At 31.5% G+C, this 19,983-nt stretch overlaps 4 protein-coding genes across 4 annotated transcripts; 1 reads left to right on the top strand and 3 right to left on the bottom strand.

Moving 5' to 3' along the window:
* Positions 1-5,476, bottom strand: LOC123920877 (peroxidase 4-like). Its single transcript, XM_045973206.1, has 4 exons — positions 5,112-5,476; positions 2,945-3,136; positions 1,648-1,816; positions 1-780 (listed from the first exon to the last, which is right to left on the bottom strand). The coding sequence occupies exons 1-4, from the start codon at positions 5,334-5,336 to the stop codon at positions 386-388; spliced, it is 981 nt and encodes a 326-aa protein (XP_045829162.1). The 5' UTR covers positions 5,337-5,476; the 3' UTR covers positions 1-385.
* A 6,829-nt stretch (positions 5,477-12,305) lies between these two features.
* LOC123920878 (biogenesis of lysosome-related organelles complex 1 subunit 1-like) lies at positions 12,306-15,429 on the top strand. Its single transcript, XM_045973208.1, has 3 exons — positions 12,306-12,497; positions 12,608-12,813; positions 15,039-15,429. The coding sequence occupies exons 1-3, from the start codon at positions 12,383-12,385 to the stop codon at positions 15,126-15,128; spliced, it is 411 nt and encodes a 136-aa protein (XP_045829164.1). The 5' UTR covers positions 12,306-12,382; the 3' UTR covers positions 15,129-15,429.
* A 456-nt stretch (positions 15,430-15,885) lies between these two features.
* LOC123922528 (exocyst complex component EXO70B1-like) lies at positions 15,886-16,912 on the bottom strand. Its single transcript, XM_045975239.1, has 2 exons — positions 16,480-16,912; positions 15,886-16,436 (listed from the first exon to the last, which is right to left on the bottom strand). The coding sequence occupies exons 1-2, from the start codon at positions 16,910-16,912 to the stop codon at positions 15,886-15,888; spliced, it is 984 nt and encodes a 327-aa protein (XP_045831195.1).
* A 593-nt stretch (positions 16,913-17,505) lies between these two features.
* Positions 17,506-19,733, bottom strand: LOC123920875 (exocyst complex component EXO70B1-like). The gene has a single exon (XM_045973204.1). The coding sequence runs from the start codon at positions 19,202-19,204 to the stop codon at positions 17,624-17,626; it is 1,581 nt and encodes a 526-aa protein (XP_045829160.1). The 5' UTR covers positions 19,205-19,733; the 3' UTR covers positions 17,506-17,623.
* Between the last annotated feature and the right edge of the window lie 250 nt (positions 19,734-19,983).

The following is a 19,983-nucleotide window of genomic DNA, read 5'->3' as shown; positions in this document are numbered from 1 at the left end:
TTGAACAAATATATATGTATTCATTTTAACTATTGTGATTATACAATAGACACATCCTTAAGGTGACAATTTTTGTCACAACATTGCTTTGCAATTTAACTTACATTGAACTTGAATAATATTTAAATTAAACTTAGCAACAAGATAATTTTCCAAGACACAAGAAAACACTATAAAACAAATAGATTAACTAAAGAATACCACCACTTTTGGGGTATATATGCACTTATAAACACAAACATGACTTGATTAATTAATTTATATCCTTCTATGAAACACTAACATCCGACATCGATACTGACACATAAACACGATCTATGTATCGGTGTCGGACACCAGAAATATCTTTAATCTGAAATGTCAGTGTTTCTTAGATCGATCCCCTTTAATTGGCTCTCCTGCATTGCTTCCTAATCTCCCCTTTTGATCCAGTAAGAGGCTTAATATTTCCCATCTTAATTATGGCATTAACAAAATCATATTCAAAGGCTTTTGGATTATTGCTATAAGCTTTAACCAATGAATCAGTAGATCCTCCATTGTAAAGTACTTGATCAGAATGGAAAAGTCCCTTTTTGTTAATGAGATTCTTGTAGTACACGTTATCAAAATGGTTTGGAGTTTTGAAATCTAGAACAGCTACATTGTTGTCTTTTATTGTACCACTTGTTCTTGGACAGTTTCTTTGTCTTGACTTTGCAAATAAACTATCAATGTTTGTATCATTGTAAATGTGATCTTTGTAAGTAATACACCTTGCCTTCCCAATTGTGTGTGCTCCTGAAAATTAGAAAGAAAACATTATATTAATACAACTATTCTAGTTAATGTGAGTTATTACATTTGTGACAAGCTAACTAGCTAGTAGGAGTATATAAATCCGTGCACGAGACTAAAATCAAGCGTTATAATTAGTGTATTTGACACTTCGGCGACTTCACTAAAGTATTTGCATAGTTTTATCGTTTAAATCGAGTGCGATCCTATAATATCTACTATCTAGTTTTAAGTTGCCATATGCAACCGTAATTATGGTTTCAATATGTATATTAGGAACTATAATTGCGATTGCAACAAATCTCGTTTGTTTGCATTTTGCAGCAATATCAAGCTTCCCGACATAAACACAAATATGATTGCAACTGCAATTTAGAGTAATTCGTACTAAATGCAGAAATATTATAGATTTTGATCTGCACGTCAACAGATAATCAAAAGTTCGTGTATAGTCTTCTATTATCTTACACACTTTGCATGACAAATTAGTTTCATATGTATTCACTTGAATTTCACTTGTAAAATAATAATTATATTTTTTTACGAAATAATAATTATATTTATTAACCTATAGTATTTAAACATAACCAACCAATTATATGATGTATAATTTTCTAGGTTGGTTAAACATGTTCTTTTTTGTTTTCTTTGTGAAGTCAAAATTAGAACAAAACGAAAAGTAAGCATAACATGCAGTGTACGTGGTTGTTTAAACATCACATCCAAGTCCACCAAATGTGTCATCTCAATTCTCAAGTAAAATAAAATAACAGAAAAGACATTGTGTTATAATAATAATAATAAATTAATAATGGAAGATATATAGAAGAAAAATGTGCAAATTAGATATAATAAGAAAAGGACATGTACCAGATAAGGCCACCATGTCCTTAGTAGAGAGTCCTTGGGCTTTAAACCTATTGATAAGGTTACTAAGGGTAGAAAAGGGAGGTGGAATAACACCACTACTTGCATCGCTAAAGCTGGCTGTCTTTGAATCCCTTCTTCCAAGTTTAACCTTCCAAAGAGGTCCTCCAAGCTGCATTTAATCATGTTAGATATACAACATATAAGTATCTTAAATAGTAAGTTTTTGTTAAAATTTTATGAAAATGTGTGAAGTCAACTTATTGGAAATTGAAATTTTCACTTTTTGGATAAATTATTTCTTTAAATTAAATGCTTAAAGAATGTCTCGGGAGCACTGTTTAGCCAGACCCATTATATATTATACATTTTTTTTAAATTAATATTTTAATTGGAGAACAAGTCTCTTGTGCAATCATAAAATAAAGGCAAAATTACACTGCAGGTCCTTTATCTTATTTTTTTGTAACGCTTTGGTCATTTATTTTTTTTTTGTAACACTTTGGTCCTTTATCTTTTTTTTTTGTAACACTATGGTCCTTTATTATTTTTTATTTGTAACATTTAGGTCCTTTATTTTTTATAAATAAATAAGATAAGGACCAAAGTGTTATAAAAAAAAGATTAAAGTGTTACAAATAAAAAAGATAAAAGACAAAAGTATTACAAATAAAAGATAAAGGACCAAAATGTTACAAAAAAAAATAAAGGACCAAAGTGTTACAAAAAATAAGATAAAGGATCTGCAGTATAATTTTGCCTAAAATAAACTAAAATGTGTATATAACTTTGGAGTGTTTGTAACCATAGAGCTAGTCAAAACTTTTTGGATATTATAATATACATGACACCTCACAAACTTGACTACATCCTAGTTTAGTAGTCTCTACTCTCTAGTCTCTACATTGAGGCTGCTCTGAATTTCGATATTTTATACTTATTTTGTGGATATATAATTTTGTAGGTATCTTTAAAACATTGAGCAATCATTCTGTAATCACAAGAATTTGGTTACTTACTTACTTTTATGTCACACATTCAAAAAAAAATCACATAATATTATATCTTATTTAATTATTATTTTTTCCAGTTTTTTTATGCGCGGCAAAAAAACGTAACTAAATTTTTATGACCATCTAAAAATTATCTTAAAACATACGGTAACAAGACTTGCAAAATATTTTTGCATTTATTTTGAACAAATAATTCTAAGAAAATTTAAAAAATTTCTTAAAAAATTGAAGTATAGAAAAGAAAAGAAAATATAAAACATGTGTCTAATTGATATTGATCAACTCACATTTGCAACAGAGTCGCGAGCAGCAATGGCTAGAATATCAGCACATGAGACCACACCAGGGCATAATGACTCCACCTTAGACTTTATGGCATCAATCACTTCAAAACCTCTCAATGAATTATTGTTGGGGGGTGCAGTCTTCTCTCCTTTTGTGGAGGAGGTGTCATCAAGTAACACCGATCCATCACAACCCTGTTTTCAATAAGCAATAAGTGATTAATAGAGAAGCATTTTAATTGCAAAACTTTATATAGTCAATAAATTCATCAAATTAATCTTATGTTTACTATGTTTTAGAGCAATAGTAGATAAATAGAAATTTGGATTGCATGCAGAAAAAATCTAATGACTGCATGCAATTGGTTATTTTTAAATCGTTTGATTAAAATAATTAGATAATTCCAAAAAATTTAATAAAGTTTGATGTTTTAAATGGGTCAGGATTGAGTGCAGTCAGTGATTTTTTACTGTACTACATTCGGGCACGTCTGAATTGTTCAATGTCAGATTCGGACAATTAGATTTAAAATTCAATTTTAATTTTAAAAAGTAATTAAAAATTAAACTTAAAACTCAATGTACCAACTGTATATAATTGACTGCAGTGAATCTATTTCCCTTTTAAATAGATGACTACATGCACTCACAAACACACATCCATAAAGTAGTTACTTGTAAGCAATATGGGGTGTATATTTAAAGAGTCTAAAGTTGAATATAATTGTTAGTTAGTACACTTACAAACAATAAACAAGTTTAAACATCAAGCCTCAAAAAGGCATTTTGGAATTTACTGTTTGTTTGGAATATGCTTATTCTATTCCAATGAAAGATTAAATGAATGGTTAAAACTTATGAATTGACATAGTTGAAAAGTTGAACTCCTGCACTATATCAAGCTACACAAATTTGGTAATTTTTTTATTGGAATAAGCATATTCCCAACAAACACAAACAAACAGTAAAACATAAAATTGACATAGTTGAAAATTGAACTCCTACACTATATCAAGCTACACAAATTTGGTAATTTTTCTCTTTCTTTTTGTTTTACAAAAATTTGGTTTTATTTTTTTAGCCTAGTAATTAGAATTGCATTTTTAAGATGAATAAATGAAATTTTTGGAGTTCGAACTCCAACCTCTATGTATAAAATATAATGACTCCATCAACTAAATTAAATTAATTGAAATAATTTCATTATTTTTCTAGATAGATACATCCAACCTAATGTTGGGATGTGGAAAATTGCATAATCATGTAGGCATTAGAGTAAGGTCATTTTTTTATTAGAGCACGGTCATTTTTTTTTTTTGTCAAGAAAGTTATTTTACTTCAATTTTTAATATGCTTGAAATGTTTCATTATTGGTACCATAAAGTCAATCACTAAGGCTCCTTGAAAGAGATAGGAACAGAATAAAAATTATATAAATAGTCAATTAGCTTAACGACATGAAAATAGTATATAACTCCTATATTATTAATTTATTATGCAACAACTAAGATTATCTCACTATTAGTCAAAAGAAGAAAAAAAAAACTAAGATTATCTCACTAATCATATTTACTCCAAATATCAAACTACTAAAAAATAATATATTAGTGTCCTCATGACCTTAGCTCGGTTGGTAGGGACGTCGTACTATATATACAGGAGTCGAGGTTCGAATCCCGGACACTCCACTTATTCACATTTAAGGTGAAATTTCTAACCACTAGACTACTTTAACCAAAAATAATAATATATTAGTACTTCAATTGTTGAGTAGCCTCGCTCAAAATTGTTACTCAATGTGTTGATCAAATTCTGTGAGGTTTCCACCTCTTGGCCCTACAATTGTTGCTCAATTCTCTCACTAAATTTAACCGTCCTCAAAATTGTTGTACCATACAGGTCCCATAAAATTATTTAACGAAAAAATATACTCATTTTATAAACATTTTTTCCATATAATAAAAAAAAATAAAAATTATGTGAATAACAAGTACTTCTTACAAACTTTGGGCGCTCTTAAGGGAAATAATATATGTATTCATCCATTAAAAATAAATGAATATGATATGAGCAATTGGTGATCACATGGTTCATATTAATATTAATGATATATAACTATAAAAATTTATAAAAAAAAATGGAAAAAGAGTTAGTTTGAAGAGTAAGTTACATTGACAAAGCAATCATGAAAATGAAGGCGGAGAAGAGATCCTCCCATGCGAGGTTCTTTAGCGACAGCGGAGTGAACAACGGAGTTGACAACATTGAAAAGATTTGGACATTTCTTAGCATAGAAGTTTTCAGAAAGTTGAGCTGAAGAACTTCCTAAAAGCAAAAACATGAACAAAACAAAGCAAAACTGTAGTAAAGCTTTAGAAGAAAAAGAAAGTGCCATATTGATATGTAGTATAAGGCTTTAGAGTTTAGAAGATGGATGGCTTTGGTCTAAGAGAGTGAGTGACAATATATAGAGATATGAGATGTCAAGTTGGCAACTCTTACCTTCACCTAATCCTAAAGACTCGACAAATAATTAGTGCATGCATGGCATAGAACATTTCTAATTATAATTATTAAGTTAGGAATGCATGTGGATTGAATTGACCAATTGATAAGGATGAAAGTTAACAACTTTTTTTACTTTTGTAATTTGGGAAACATGTTCCGGTGAAATGAACTTTGTCCTTAATCATTACATTTGTTGGCTATTTTGATTAATAGAATATATGCCAATATTGACAATTTCAAAAGTTGCAAAATAAAGCCCCCAATAATCCATGTTGTATAGTATTTAATATTTATTAAAAAATAAAGTACTATTCAAAGAGAAATGCTTTTCTTTTTTAAGCAAACAAAGAGAAATGCTATTTGTATTGCGCTTAGAATCAAAGCTAAAACAGCTAAGATCTATTATATACCCTACATATAGGTGATGATCGTGAAGATACCATGCATGCTCCGAAGGACGGGCACCAGTTTGCGTAGGACATCCTATATGATCGATGACATTGTGCAGTCGCATATTTCTGATAGTTATCGGACAGTCCGTAATAAAAGTATATTTTTATTTTATAAAAAGTAAAGTTTTAATATCTAAATTTTGAATCATTTGATCTCAAAATTGTATGACTGGTCAAAGACTTCACCTAGGATTTAAACTCTATTTTGTACGGATTTTTCTACACTACCCCTTGAAACCACTAAATGAATTTGGGTGAGGGTATAGTCCGAATTCATTCATTGATTTTCGTATTTTTCTCTCTTCTCTTTTTTTTTTATCTCAAACCAAACACACCTTTAAAGTCGTTAACCAATTCCAAATTATTTTTTTAAAAAAAAATCCAAGCATTAACACACAAAAATATGTGTGTAGTGATTCGGATATACTTGGTTTATTATACCATGACAAAAATCATGTGTTGTCGCGGATACTTTCAAGACTTTGTGTGGCTATAATCACACCAACCTAACCCATATTATGTTTTTATAGTAAAAATATATTTTATAAATAATTTTAAGTCATTCTGTATACATATTTGTATAATATATTAATGTAAGTATTAGTTTAGAGTTTATTATTGATGACGGTAAGTCTCTTGTACATATAATGGTTTAAGTATTAGTGCAAATAATAGTTTATAGTCTATTATTGATTATTTCAAGTCGTTCGTTATACATAGATTATTATTTTAAGTCATATAATTTAATTTTATAATAATCAACTTTGACTTTGTCAAAAATTGTGGAACTAATTAAATTAGCTTATCAAAATAAATTATAAGCTAGTATAATTTTGGGTTTTATATATCTTGTGAAACATCGAACAATAGTAATATGCATGATTTAACAAATATTCCCTCCGACCTTAGTTATAAGCAAAAGTTACTTTTTAGTTTTTAGATTCATTGAACAATTGATGTTTCTAGTCTATATTTAAGCTAGATACATTAGTTGTTCAATAAATCTAAAAAGTAACATTTGCTTATAAATAAGGCTGAAGTGAGTATTAATTCAATAAGCTATAGTTATTTATTTTATATTTTTCGAATAGAAATTTTGTGGTTTTTTGAATATAGTTTGTTGATTTTTTTTTTAATAAAAATTTTCTCGTTTGTTGGTTTGTTGTTCTTTTTTTATGGATATACATGTTGTATTATAGTAGTAATCTTATATATTGTTTTGTTTTACTAAATTATCAGGATGGAGATTTTTTTCTTCAGTAATACCTAAAATTTATAGCCCCACTGATTATTCGTGTCTGGGTCTCCTCCTGCTGTCAATTTGTAATTGTGAAAAACATGTCACCTCCAATCCACGATCCATTTACTTAGTTGTATCATTCTCATTGTTTTTTTCCCAAGTTTGTATTGGTTCCTTTTTTTATAAATATCATATCAACAAAAGATACTAAAATATACACAAGCCAACATTGACTAAATTTGAAATTTAGATAGGCTGTTTAGTCAACAAAACGAAAATACAAAAACGAACAACCATGCATTATGCATATATTATTTTACATTTGTATAACCATGTTTATCCATAACTCAAGTGGCTACCCTAAAATTAAATAGTTTGATTGAATTTTGTTCACCTTTTCCTTACCACACACTAACCATGAAACATTAATCTTATTTGTTTTTCATTGAAAATTTATCACTAATAGTCAACAAAATTAAATTAACCTACTCAAAGATATATATATTTTTAAGTAAAAAAAAGTAAGCAATTAGCAACTAATTACAATAATAATTAACTACTCAAGTGACCAAAGAATACATTCATTATATGATGTACACAATGAAAATGATGTTGTTACTGCAATTGTTTCTGATCGTCCGATCATAAATGAATGGCTAAGATTAAATTTTATATAAAATTAGTCAAGTTAAGTATATAGATTAAAACGGTCCAATTTATTTTAGGTGATTGTGATTGTCTACTGCGCGTATCAGTTGCAGAGGAGATCCAAATTTTGTACACAAGGATGATTGATTACACCAATTTCCCTTTGTACTGTAGCTTACTATATGCCAAATGATTGCATGACGGCTGAAAAAATTACACCATTCAGAAAGCCTTATTCAAAGGTTGAATTCAACTGCCAGTTGGGATTCATCACCCTCTGCTTTTTTCTTATATTAATTATATGATGTAAGTAAAAGATATGATATAATGGGAGCTTCTAATTAAGGTTAGATAGTTTAGAAAAGTCATATATTCCTTCTGGTCTTTAATATAAGAAAATTTTCACTTTTTAAGTTTATAGAATGATTGATGTATTTGGTCTAAAAAATGACTAGATACATCAATCATTTCATGTATCTAGAAAACAAAAATTTTCTTATATAAAGGAATAGAGGGAGTAGAAAATTAAGATTTTCACATTGTCCTTTAATTGTACCAACTCTACTGTCTCTTAACCTACTCTGCTTGATTGGAGGAGAATGCAACGGAGGGTCGAGGGATAGAGGAATCGTTTAAAATTTAGTTGTTTGAAATAAATTTGTGGAGTTTAGGTAGGGAACCGGTGGATTTTGATTTCCTAAAGCCATATTTTTTTATATTTTCTACATCTAGATAAAATGTTAGGGTATATTTACCAACATAGTGTAACACAAGTAGTAGATATTTGGGTCCTTAATAATTTGGTCTCGGATTCGATCTCTGGCCGGTGTGTATGAAAAAATGTTAGGGTATATTTTTTCTTTACAGCAAATACAATATTAATGTTGATCATATCCTTATTTAATTTAAAATAGGCTTAAATGCACTTTTGATCCCCTTATTTTCAAAAAAATGAAGTTTTGGTCCCCCTATTTTAAAAACCAACTTTTTAGTCCCCCAATTTTAATTTTTTTTTAGTTTTGATCCTGTTAAGAAGTCCCACATCGGTTGAGAGATGGCCTGACTAAGTGTTTATATACTAGAGGCAATCCTCACCTTACAAGCCGGTTTTGTAAGATGAGTTAGACCCAATACTCAAATTTTAAGATGGTATCAGAGCCTCTCCACGATCCGTTGGACCACCCGATATCGGGCCACCTACCATTTATATCCGCGTACCAAGCCCAATAGCGCTGGACGCGAGGGGGTGTGTTAAGAAGTCCCACATCGGTTGAGAGATGGCCTGACTAAGTGTTTATATACTAGAGGCAATCCTCACCTTACAAGCCGGTTTTGTAAGATGAGTTAGGCCCAATACTCAAATTTTAAGAGATCCCCCATTCCATTTTAAGGCTAATTTTGTTGATGTGGCATTGCCACTAATGCATATCATCATCCAACTTTATATAAAACCAATCTAGAATTCAACTTCAAACTTAAAACAATTTCTGGATTTTCATTCAAACTCATCCAAAGTCATAATTAGTTTGAAGAGTATGAGTAATTTCTATTGAAACACAAAATCATCTCTAATTTCTTTTCGTTTTTAAAAATCCAGAAATTGTTGAGTTTGAACGGAAACCATAGGATTGATGAAATCCATACGGAAGGATTCTCTCTGACGGTGAATAAAATTCTAGTAATTGAAGGTTTGATAATTAAGGTTTCAAATTTCATATATTTTATAAGATTTAACAATTATTATTTCAGTTGAATATATAATTCTAATAATTAAAATATTTTATAAATAAAGTTTTATTGAATTTAAAAATATATAATAATCACATGGATATTAAATTTGTCCACATGAATGTTGGCATATCATTAGTTACAAGGCCACACCAACAAAATTAACCCCAAAATAGAATGGGGGATCAAAACTAAAAAAAAATGAAAATAGGGGACTAAAAAACTGATTTTTAAAATTGGGGGACCAAAACTTCATTTTTTTGAAAATAGGGGGACCAAAAGTGCATTTAAGCCTTTAAAATATAATACTAATACTATATTTGGAAGACCATGCATCTTTGAAGTTTGAACATTAATAGAATGTTGGTCAACATTGGTTTGTCTTTAAATTCTAATACTTGATTGAACTCTCCTCCCCTTCAGGTAGTTGGTACTTTTGCTAGGAACAAATTAGGGTTTCCTAATTTTAGATTTTGCTTAGGCTTGAAGGTTTAGACTTTATGTCACCTTCACTTTTGTAGTTGTTTTTTTTCTTCTTTCTTTTATTAATATATATTATAAAGGAGGGATCTGTTGACGTCAAGAGTAAGTGTATAAAGTTACTCCAAATCTTAACCATTAATTTTATTTAATCGGACTGTTTCACTCTATTATTACACAGCTGTCGGCGAGAAAGAGTAACACCGCCGCTCCAAGTTGAACATAACCTCAATAAAATGCATCGTTTATATAGTTTTTCTTTTAGATTTTAATCCACTTCTCTATGGAATTTTCATCTATGTGGATAACAGGGAATTTCTAGAAAACGTCAATGAAGAGATAGATGAGAGTCGTGAGGTGCTTGAAGACCCGTGTCACAGGTAAATTGAATTTGCATATATCTAAATTGCAGTGTTTTTTGTGGTATAAACACAATGAAATTGCACTGTTTTTGGTATAAAAAAATAAAACATGGGAATTCAATGTTATCCGATGAGAAAAGGATCAAAATTGTTGAAATGTAAAAGAAAAAACGATGTAAAAAATGCATCGAATCCAGAATTTCATCAAAGAAAATGGATCAGAGGTAGAATGGGGTTGTGTTGTACGGGTAGTAATTAATTAGGACAGTTAGATCAAATAAAATTAATGGTTAAGATTTGGAGCAGCTTTATATACTTACTCTTTGAATCAACGATTCCCTCCTCTATATTATATAGTATATATTAGGGTTTGCAGATAAACACTACAAAATTTTAGAGTTTCACAATATAATTTTTTAACTTAAAATTATCAAACTAATGATATCTAAAGATCATACTAATGAATGTGTCAAAAAAAAAATCATAATAATGATGTCATAATTTTTTTTTCTTTTTTTTTTTTGGTATACTGATGTCATAATTTTTTTAAAAAAATATGTGACGTTAACTTTTATAAAAAAATAAGACTAAATTATTATTCATACATAATATAAAGATAATAAGGAGAAATATCTTATTCATATATATATTTTAAAAGATTAAATATAATTGTGGTCACTTTTTTTGTTGTTGTTTACAACGGAGTAAATGATTGAACTCATGACTTCATGCATACAATTCCTTCGGTTCTTATTATAAGAAGAAGTTTACTTTTTAGATTCATAGAATGTTGGAGGTATCTGATCCATATTATTGCCTAGATACATTTAACATTCCATGAATCTAAAAAGTAGATTTTTTCTTATAATAAAAGACCGGAGGGAGTATACTATCCAAGACCATCACCATTAGACTTAGTAGTTTACAATTTAGTCTGATTTTTGACTTTTGTAGTTTTTTTTTAAAATTAAATTATGGAAAATACTAACTAGTGCCCCTGAGTACTAGTTAAGGAGCTAAATAAGGTATGAATGTATTGAAAATTGTGTAATTTACTTTTTATACGTATAAAAAATGTTTTTTTCAATGAAAAAATTACTCCTTTTGGTATCCTTAACTAGTGCCCCGGGGGCACTGGTTAGCATGACCCTTGAATTATTAAACTAACGATTAAATAGTTATGTTATTAAATTAATGATGTTTTGAATACCAAAAAAAAAATTAACGATGTTTTAAGGAATTAACAATTTAATGGGAATGGGAGTAATTAAGGGTGTTTCAAAGGAAAAAAACGAAAAACGCGTTTATATTTAAGGCAAAAAAATTCGAAAAACGCGTTTCGAAATATTTATTTAAGTGTAAAAACGAAAATTCAGGGTGAAGAAAAGATTCGTGTGGATGAGAATTTTTCTTTTTTTTTTTTTGTGGTAATTTTCCAGTTATAGTGAATGAGAGCCCATCAACGAAAATACATATGTTCTTAACACAAGGAGATTTACTAGCTCCTCTTGTTTTTGTTGGTTGCGAAGGGTTTTGGTGGTTTGATGTGAAGAACAGGAGATTTAAAATATTTTTAATCTTCAATATGCGGATGACAATTTGTGTATAAGAGAGACATTCATGGCAAATCATTGGACCATTAAAGCCAGACTCCGTGGTTTTGAAATGAGCTCTGATTTGAAAGTTAGTTTTGTGTATTTGAATTTCGATAGTCCTTAGTAGTTTGTTATCTATATCTATAATATATAATATATATAAAGATGATAGAAATATTTTTGGTGTCGATTTTTCATAATACCAACAATACCCATTATTTTTTTTATCAGCAAAAATATTTTATTAACAAACTCACTGTAATATTCGTAACATGACATTTTTTTTCTTTTTTACATAAGTTAGACGCGTTGAATGTAAAAAATAAACACAAAAATGAAATAAAATGAAAAATAATACAGGAAAAGCAAAACTGAAACAAAGTCACACTAAGTTGCATAATCCTCTAAAAATTGAAACAAAGAAGTGAATGGAAGAACGCAATGTTACTATGGACAACACAGAATCAAAGGGATTGGAAGCTTCTTTACAAAATCTAATTCATCTTCACCATCACAAATCTCTCATACTCGCCAATCAATCCGGTCAATTTCCCTTTTCATCATTCAAAAATTCAATTTTTCATTCATTCCAATCCCTAATATTAAGAAAGTGTTCATTTTTTCATTTGGGTATTATGTGTTGTTAAAAGCAGAGAAATCGAAGAAAGATGCAATTAGAAAAGCAGAACGAGTTTCTGATCTGTTGGTTGAAGCTGTGAATGGTGGTGTTCAAGATTCATTCATTTATCAGAAACGAATTGAGCTTGAAATTCGTGCTCTTTCTGCTACTATTACTAGCTTTACTAAACAAACGGATCAGTGGCTTAATGCTACTCATTCTCTTAACACAGCTCTCAAGGTACTTTCTTTTTTTTGAATTTTTTGGCGTTTTGTATATTTCCTCAGTTTTGTGTTTTTTCATTGTTTTTTTTAATGGATTCATTGTTGTGTTGAACATTGAAAGAAAAAAAAAAACTGATTTTGCATAAAATTTGGATTGAGGCCAACTCAACGTTATAAACCAGCTTGTAGTCTCCTCTAGTTTATAAACACAATTTTAGGACACACCCGTCATGCCAAAGACTGGATGTTTGGAGCGTGACCTGATTTTAGGACACATTTTTAGGTCATATATCATGTAATGCGAGACTTTCTGTTGAGATATATCAAGTGTGAGTTAAGCCCCGCATTAGACGGAAGAATTGAGATTAAGCAATATATAAGTGAGAGGCCCATAAACCTAATGGCTTAAGGTTTTGGGTGAAAGTGTGGTGTCAAAAGTCACTTGTTTGGTTGCTCTTGGCCCAATGCGTTGATCCAACCTAGTGAGGCTCACCTTACGTTCCAACACTTTCAACCCCTTTACGCCCAGGACATGGCATCTAGAGCATGACACACTAGCGGATGACCTAACTTATATTGGATAAAGTGATAAACTCTTATACCATCTTAAAATTGGATTTAGACTTAACTCAACACTACAAAACCAATTTGTAAGGTGATGGATGATTTCCATATACAAACACATCTAATGTGAGATTCTTAACAAATAATCGAGTTCAATCATGTTAAACTATAATAGTCGTGTGGATAACCTAATGTTGTTGCCTAGTAAAAATAAGTTTTAAATAGCTGTTGTGGTAATGATCAGGGTTGCAATCTTTGACATTCTGGATTCTTTCTCTTCCAAAAAGGTAACAACTTTGGCGATGTATATATAAGGGCTCTGTCAATCATATGCATTTCTTTTAGCAAAATGAAAGTAGAAAGAAATATAGGTATCCTTGGAAGACAAAAACTTGCATTTTCATTTAGAACCATCAACGTTGAAGAAGATTTTCAGTTTGATAATTTAACTGCAAGAGTTGAAGAAAGAATGCATGACTAAAATTAACTATTGAACATTTATGACAAAATAAAGGAAACTGTATGCAAGAAAGCAGAAATACATCTAGTTATGAAAAGATCATCCCAATGGCTATTGGATAAGGTATTAAAGTTTTAGAAACTCATCTAATGAATTGCAAGGTAAAATATATATTGAGAGTGATAATTTAAGACTACATCTAAATATCACATTGGTCAGCAATCAGGACTGATCAATAGCAGTTACGCAATCAAATGCAGCTGATGCGATCTCAATCAAAGTTGCAAAGAGACATCACATATTATGATGTCGCAACCCTATCACGGTCACAAACCTATATTTTAAAACCATGAATGGATTATGGAAGCATGTTAGGTCCGAGAATATGTTTAGAGATATTCTTTACTGAGAGGTCCCTACTTAGATGCCTTCTCCAAAATAAATTGCTTGAGGAGAGGTTCTACTGCAGTTGGTTTGTTGGCCTCGAACATGGTTGCTCTGATAGGAAAGTACATGTGAATTTCATCTAGAAAGATAGTTGTGTGGATCAAAAGACTAAATCTATTTTGGTTGATATTGTTGGTGTGGCACTTTTGGGTTATTCTAGAATATATGATTTGTAAATGATTATCGTTGTCATTTGTTCCAAATTATGGTGCATCGCACATTAAAAACTGTGATTTATATGCCTGCTTTCTCCGTTGATTTACTTTTCAGCAAAGGCATTTCTTCTCGTCAAACTTTCATTGTGCTTTTGTTCGTCTCTTTTATAACATTGACAGAAGAAAAACTTGTGTGTTTTAGTTCTATTGCTTGTACATGTTCCTAGTAAGGTTGTTGAAGTTTCAAGGATGATGTAGGAGTTTGATTATAGAAATAGGTGGCACCATTACCAATCTTGTTCCACAGAAACAGAGATAAATTGAAACAAGATAAATGGTTTATTACCAAGAATCTTTTCTTTTTTAGAGATTCCTTGTGCACAATCATATGTGCAAAGAACAAAGATGGAGATAGGAGGAGAATGTTAATTTCTAGTGTCTTATTGAATTTTGCATATATATTATTATAATCTGTGTATTGTATGTTTTCTTTGGAGTGCATGGTTAATGGTCAAAGTCAAGTCATCACTTTCCAAATTGTGTTTACCTTATTATTTAATCATTTGTTTTGAAAAATGTGCTGAACTTTGTGTAAACTTTGATCTGAACTCATAGGAAATTGGAGACTTTGAGAATTGGATGAAGATCATGGAATATGATTTTAAAAGTATCAATGCAGCTATACAAAACATTCACCAAGAGTGATCTTGCAGGTTGTAGCATGTTTCCGTGTAAGAGTCATCATGTAATTCTAATACCTTTCCATTCATTTTCCTATTCTAGGCATAATTCCCAATATCATGTAAATTTTTATTAGATAACAGCTTGTTTTTCAACAAAATAAGCAGCATAAAGTAGAAACAACCTTGTATCCTTACTCTGAATTTAATTTATCTAAGTAGTGGGTCACATATTAGATATTAAACAGATAAATTGCAATATTTGTAAACAATACTTTTAAATAAGAAACGAATCCTAAGCACTAAGAAAAATTATAAATCATATATTCTAATGATATCTTAATAACGTCTTAGGTTAAATATAAATTTAAAATGTTATGTGAGCATAGCTCAGTTGATAGGGACATTTCATGCTTTATGTAGGGATTGGAGTTTGACCCCTAGTACTCTCTTATTCATCTTAAATATGTGAAATTCTTTTTTTTTTGGTAAGTAAAAAGGTGAAATTCTAGTATTAAACTACTTGACCAAAACATAAAATATTAATTTAAAATATATTTAAATGCAAAATCTTCAAAATATATTTAAACATATTATTCTCAACAACAACAAGCAACTAATCATAAATTAATAGCAGAAACAACCATTGATGCAATCTAGAACCAGGAAAAAAACAGAACAAGAGTGGAAAAGGACTAGACACAGCGTTAACGCGATAATCATTCTCAGCTGTCTCATAAAAAATGAATGGCTGAGATTAAAATTGTGTTTAATCTACAATACTAATCAGCATTGTCTGATCGCTCTTGTCTTCGGCTCATCACATTGCTAATTAGTGGTGGCCTACCCATCAGATCACTACTCCCACGACCAAAACTCTGATTTGGCCCCAAGATTCGTATAATTTCCTCTTCTTTTTGTGTTTTCTTTTTTGATAGAAGTTCCTCTTCTTTCTGTTTTATTTCTTGGTTAAATTGGGTAGCCTGATTTTTGAACCAATCATCTCCTAAAATAGTTCCTAATTCACACTCTTTAGCCTTTTGAACAATGTATTCAACGTTTCTGATCAAGAATCGTAGAGACAAATCAGTCAGCCTGTTATGGAGTTTGGATTCGGCTATCAACTTGCTCTCTAATAGCCAAATAATCAAACCCATCTGCCCTGAGAGATTGGAATAGGAATGAACTCTATCCTCAATTTCAGGATATTCCTTCAATGGATCCCCATAATCTCCTTCAAACACTTGCTCCAGGGTCTTCCGTGACCGACTAGCAGCACAGAGATAATTTATCATGTAACTGGTGATCGGGTGAAGTTCACCTTCGAGATTCACTTTGAAATTTGCCGAATCAGATTCGTAAATCCATGAAAATACCTCTGATCGCTTCCCCCAATATCTTCCAAACTGTGGTTGCTTTGCTTCGCAGCAACCCACTGGATTGATCACGGAACATAGACTCAATCTCTGGAATTAGGTGATCACGCATTGTTTCAAACATGTTGAGGACTCTAGGCAGCCGTTCAGGCGATTGGCTTTCAATAGCAATAGCATCCCTGAAATTGAGCAGCTGAAGTGTGGATTCCCTACAAACATCCGTAAACGATAAATCAGCAGTGGAGAAGAACCCAAAGAAAACGCAATCACAGGGTTTGCATTCAGCGGGTAACAATATCTTCAAAGCCAAGTTGGAAGCTTTGATCCATCTTTCAATCTCATCTTCGATTTCTTTCCATGACAACATCTGAAGGTCTTCAACGCTGAGTTTCTTGAACCCTAATCTTGAGAGGCTTTCAACCAAACATTCCATCTGGGAACTGCTTTATACATCCGAGAGTTCACTCTTAAACCCGACACTAACCATCCACTTGGCTGTTTTGTGAATGTTGTCGATTGTTTCAGTTGGCAAGGCGATGATCATGAAGTCGGTGTCAGACACATTAAATCCACTAATCCAGAATCATCACTAGGGTAATCTTTCAACTTTTCCATCAGCATTTCGAAGAGAGTTGAATTTGCTTGCCGAAGTGCCTTCACATAATCACTAGTTTTTTTCAGAATACTACTTCCGATATAAGTAATGGCCAGCTGTGGTGAATGTTGATCGACGATAACGTTCAGATTTTGATCTTGAAGACTAGTAAGATATCCATTATCAGTAGTACTGAGCAATTGTGGTGAATGTGACTCAGCTTGAATTGCATCATTTATAGAAGAGAAATGAGAACAAAGAATAATCAAGTAACCGAAACCTACTCCTGGAATGCATAATAGCAATTTAATCTTCATGAGTTGCAGAATTAGACTTCCGAGGAAAAAATACATAAGATCGATTTCAAATCCAGACAGAGTTGTCCATTATAAAAAAGATATAATTATTTTATTTTAAATAATAATAAATTATAGAGGGTAAAAGTGAATTTTAATTAAAAAGTAAGAATAAATATGATACAAAATATGATAAACTATTAGCAATAAGCTCATAATCTACTTAAAATAAAAACAGTTATAAAAAAAAGTCTTATGTTCTTTTAAGCTTATAAGCAACTTTTTGACCTGGCAGAAAAACGTTTATGTCTGCCAACTCATTTAAATCAATGGGATGTGAGGGAAATAGGCCAGGTAGATTATTGATGAACCAGTTATCTCCTAAAATAGCTCCTAATTCACTATCTTCAGCTTTTTGAGCAATGTACTTCCTGTTTGTCATCAAGAAACCAGAGTGCCACAGAGGTAACTTGTTATATATCAATACATTTTCATGGTATTTGGCTATAGCGGCCAACTTGTTCCATAATAGCTTCATAATCAAACCCATCTGTACTGAGAGATCGGAACAGGAATGCACTCTATCCTCAATTTTAGGATATTCCTTCAATGGATCCCCATAATCTCCGTCGAACACTTGCTCCAAGGTCTTCCGTGACCGACTAGCAGCACAGAGATGATCCATCACGTAACTGGTGATCGAGGGAAGTTCATCTTTCTGATATATTTCCTCCGTTGAATCTTGCGAAATCTGATTCCCAAACTCTATGAAAATGCCTCTGATTGCTTCCCCCAATCCCTTGCAAGTTGCCATTGCTTCGATTTGCAGGGATCCACTGTATTGATAAGGGAACAAAGACTCAAACTCTGGAATTATTAGGTCACGCATTGTTTCAAACATGTCGAGGACTCTAAACAACCGCTCAGGTGATCGACTTCCTATGGCGATAGTATCAGCGGAATCCAGCAGCTGAAGTGTGGATTCCCTGCAAACATCCATAAACGATAAATCAGCAGTGGAGGAGAATCCAAAGAAAACCTGATCGAAGAGTTTGTGTTCGGCGGGTAACAATATCTTCAAAGCCACGTTGGAAGCTTTGATCCATCTTTTAATCTCATCTTCAATTTCTTTCCATGACAACATCTGAAGGTCTTCAATGCTGAGTTTCTTGAACCCTAATCTTGAGAGGCTTTCGACCAAATATTCCCTCCGGGAACTGGTATATACGTCGGAGAGTTCACACTTTAACCCAGCACGAACCATCAACTTGGCTGTTTTGTGAAGGTTGTCGATTGTTTCAGTTGACAAGGCCATGATCATGAAGTCTGGGTCAGACACATTAAATCCAGAATCGTCACTAAGGTAATCTTTCAACTTTTCCATAAGCATTTCCATGAGAGTTGAATTTTCTTGCCGAAGTGCCTTCACACAATCACTAATTTTTTCCAGCATACTACCTCCAATATCAGCAGTACTAGTACTGGCCAGTTGTGTTGAATGTGGATCGACAATAACATTCAGATTTTCATCTTGAAGACTAGTGGGATCGTCATTATCAATAGTACTGACCAATTGTTGTGAATGTGACTCGGCTTGAATTGCATCATTTATAGAAGAGAAATGAGAACGAAGAATAAAAATTAAGTAACCGAAACCTACTCCTGGAATGCATAATAGCAATTTAATCTTCATGAGTTGCAGAATTAGACTTCCGAGGAAAAAATATATAAGATCGATTTTGAATCCGGACTGAGTTTCCCGCGACAAACTCAGTGACATGATAGCAAAAGCAGCACATGAAAGTAGACTATATGCATCTGGTTTTCCCTTCATTAATTTATCGAAGAAGAATGAGTAGAGTGTAGTGATTGTTAATACCAAAAAAGCTGCGTGAGCTTTAATCCAATGACTTGTTGAGTGTTGCCATTTGTTTGCAAATAAATTCAAGAAGCCGATGATGAAGCTGAAAAGGCTATATAGAACAATCTTCAAGACATTCCAATGTCCAAAGAGATAGTTGAAGGAAGAGCTGAGGATATTTTCTCTTTAGGCCCCCCACGTTTCTTTTATACCCCCTTACTTACGTTTTTGCCCCTGCACGGTGTTTCGGGTTATACGAATCGAACTTTAAAAAAAATCGGTTAATAGAAATCGTTCGCTTTTCCCTTCGAGTTTTGTTAACCGAAGTTAACTGATATAGAAACAGAAGCTGAACTTCTCCTCTCAGTTACGTTTTTTCTTCTAAACACCAACAACACCACTCATTCTTCTTCTTGAGAGCGATTTTGTGGAAAACTTCAACATCCTATCTCAAACCATTCTTAATCAAGTAAGTTCCATGCATTTACATTCACTCTTTTCTCATTCCATGTTTTTGTTATCACATTCACTCTTTTCTACGTTTTTTTCCCTCCATGAGTAATTTTCTATCTCAAAATTCTATGTTTGAATTGTTGATTAATGGTTAGTTGTTAGTTTAGTTAGATGTTAACATGAATGCATGTGATATTAGGTTTAATTTGTGTATGCAATTAGATGGTATTATGGTGTACACTAAGTGTTTGACAAAATGTGTAAGTAAAATTCAATATGCTTCCATATGAATAATGTTA

The sequence above is a fragment of the Trifolium pratense genome, linkage group LG4 (genome assembly GCF_020283565.1).
Source record: "Trifolium pratense cultivar HEN17-A07 linkage group LG4, ARS_RC_1.1, whole genome shotgun sequence".
In the NCBI taxonomy this organism is placed as follows: Eukaryota; Viridiplantae; Streptophyta; class Magnoliopsida; order Fabales; family Fabaceae; genus Trifolium; species Trifolium pratense.
This window is presented reverse-complemented; position numbering and strand designations above follow the sequence as displayed.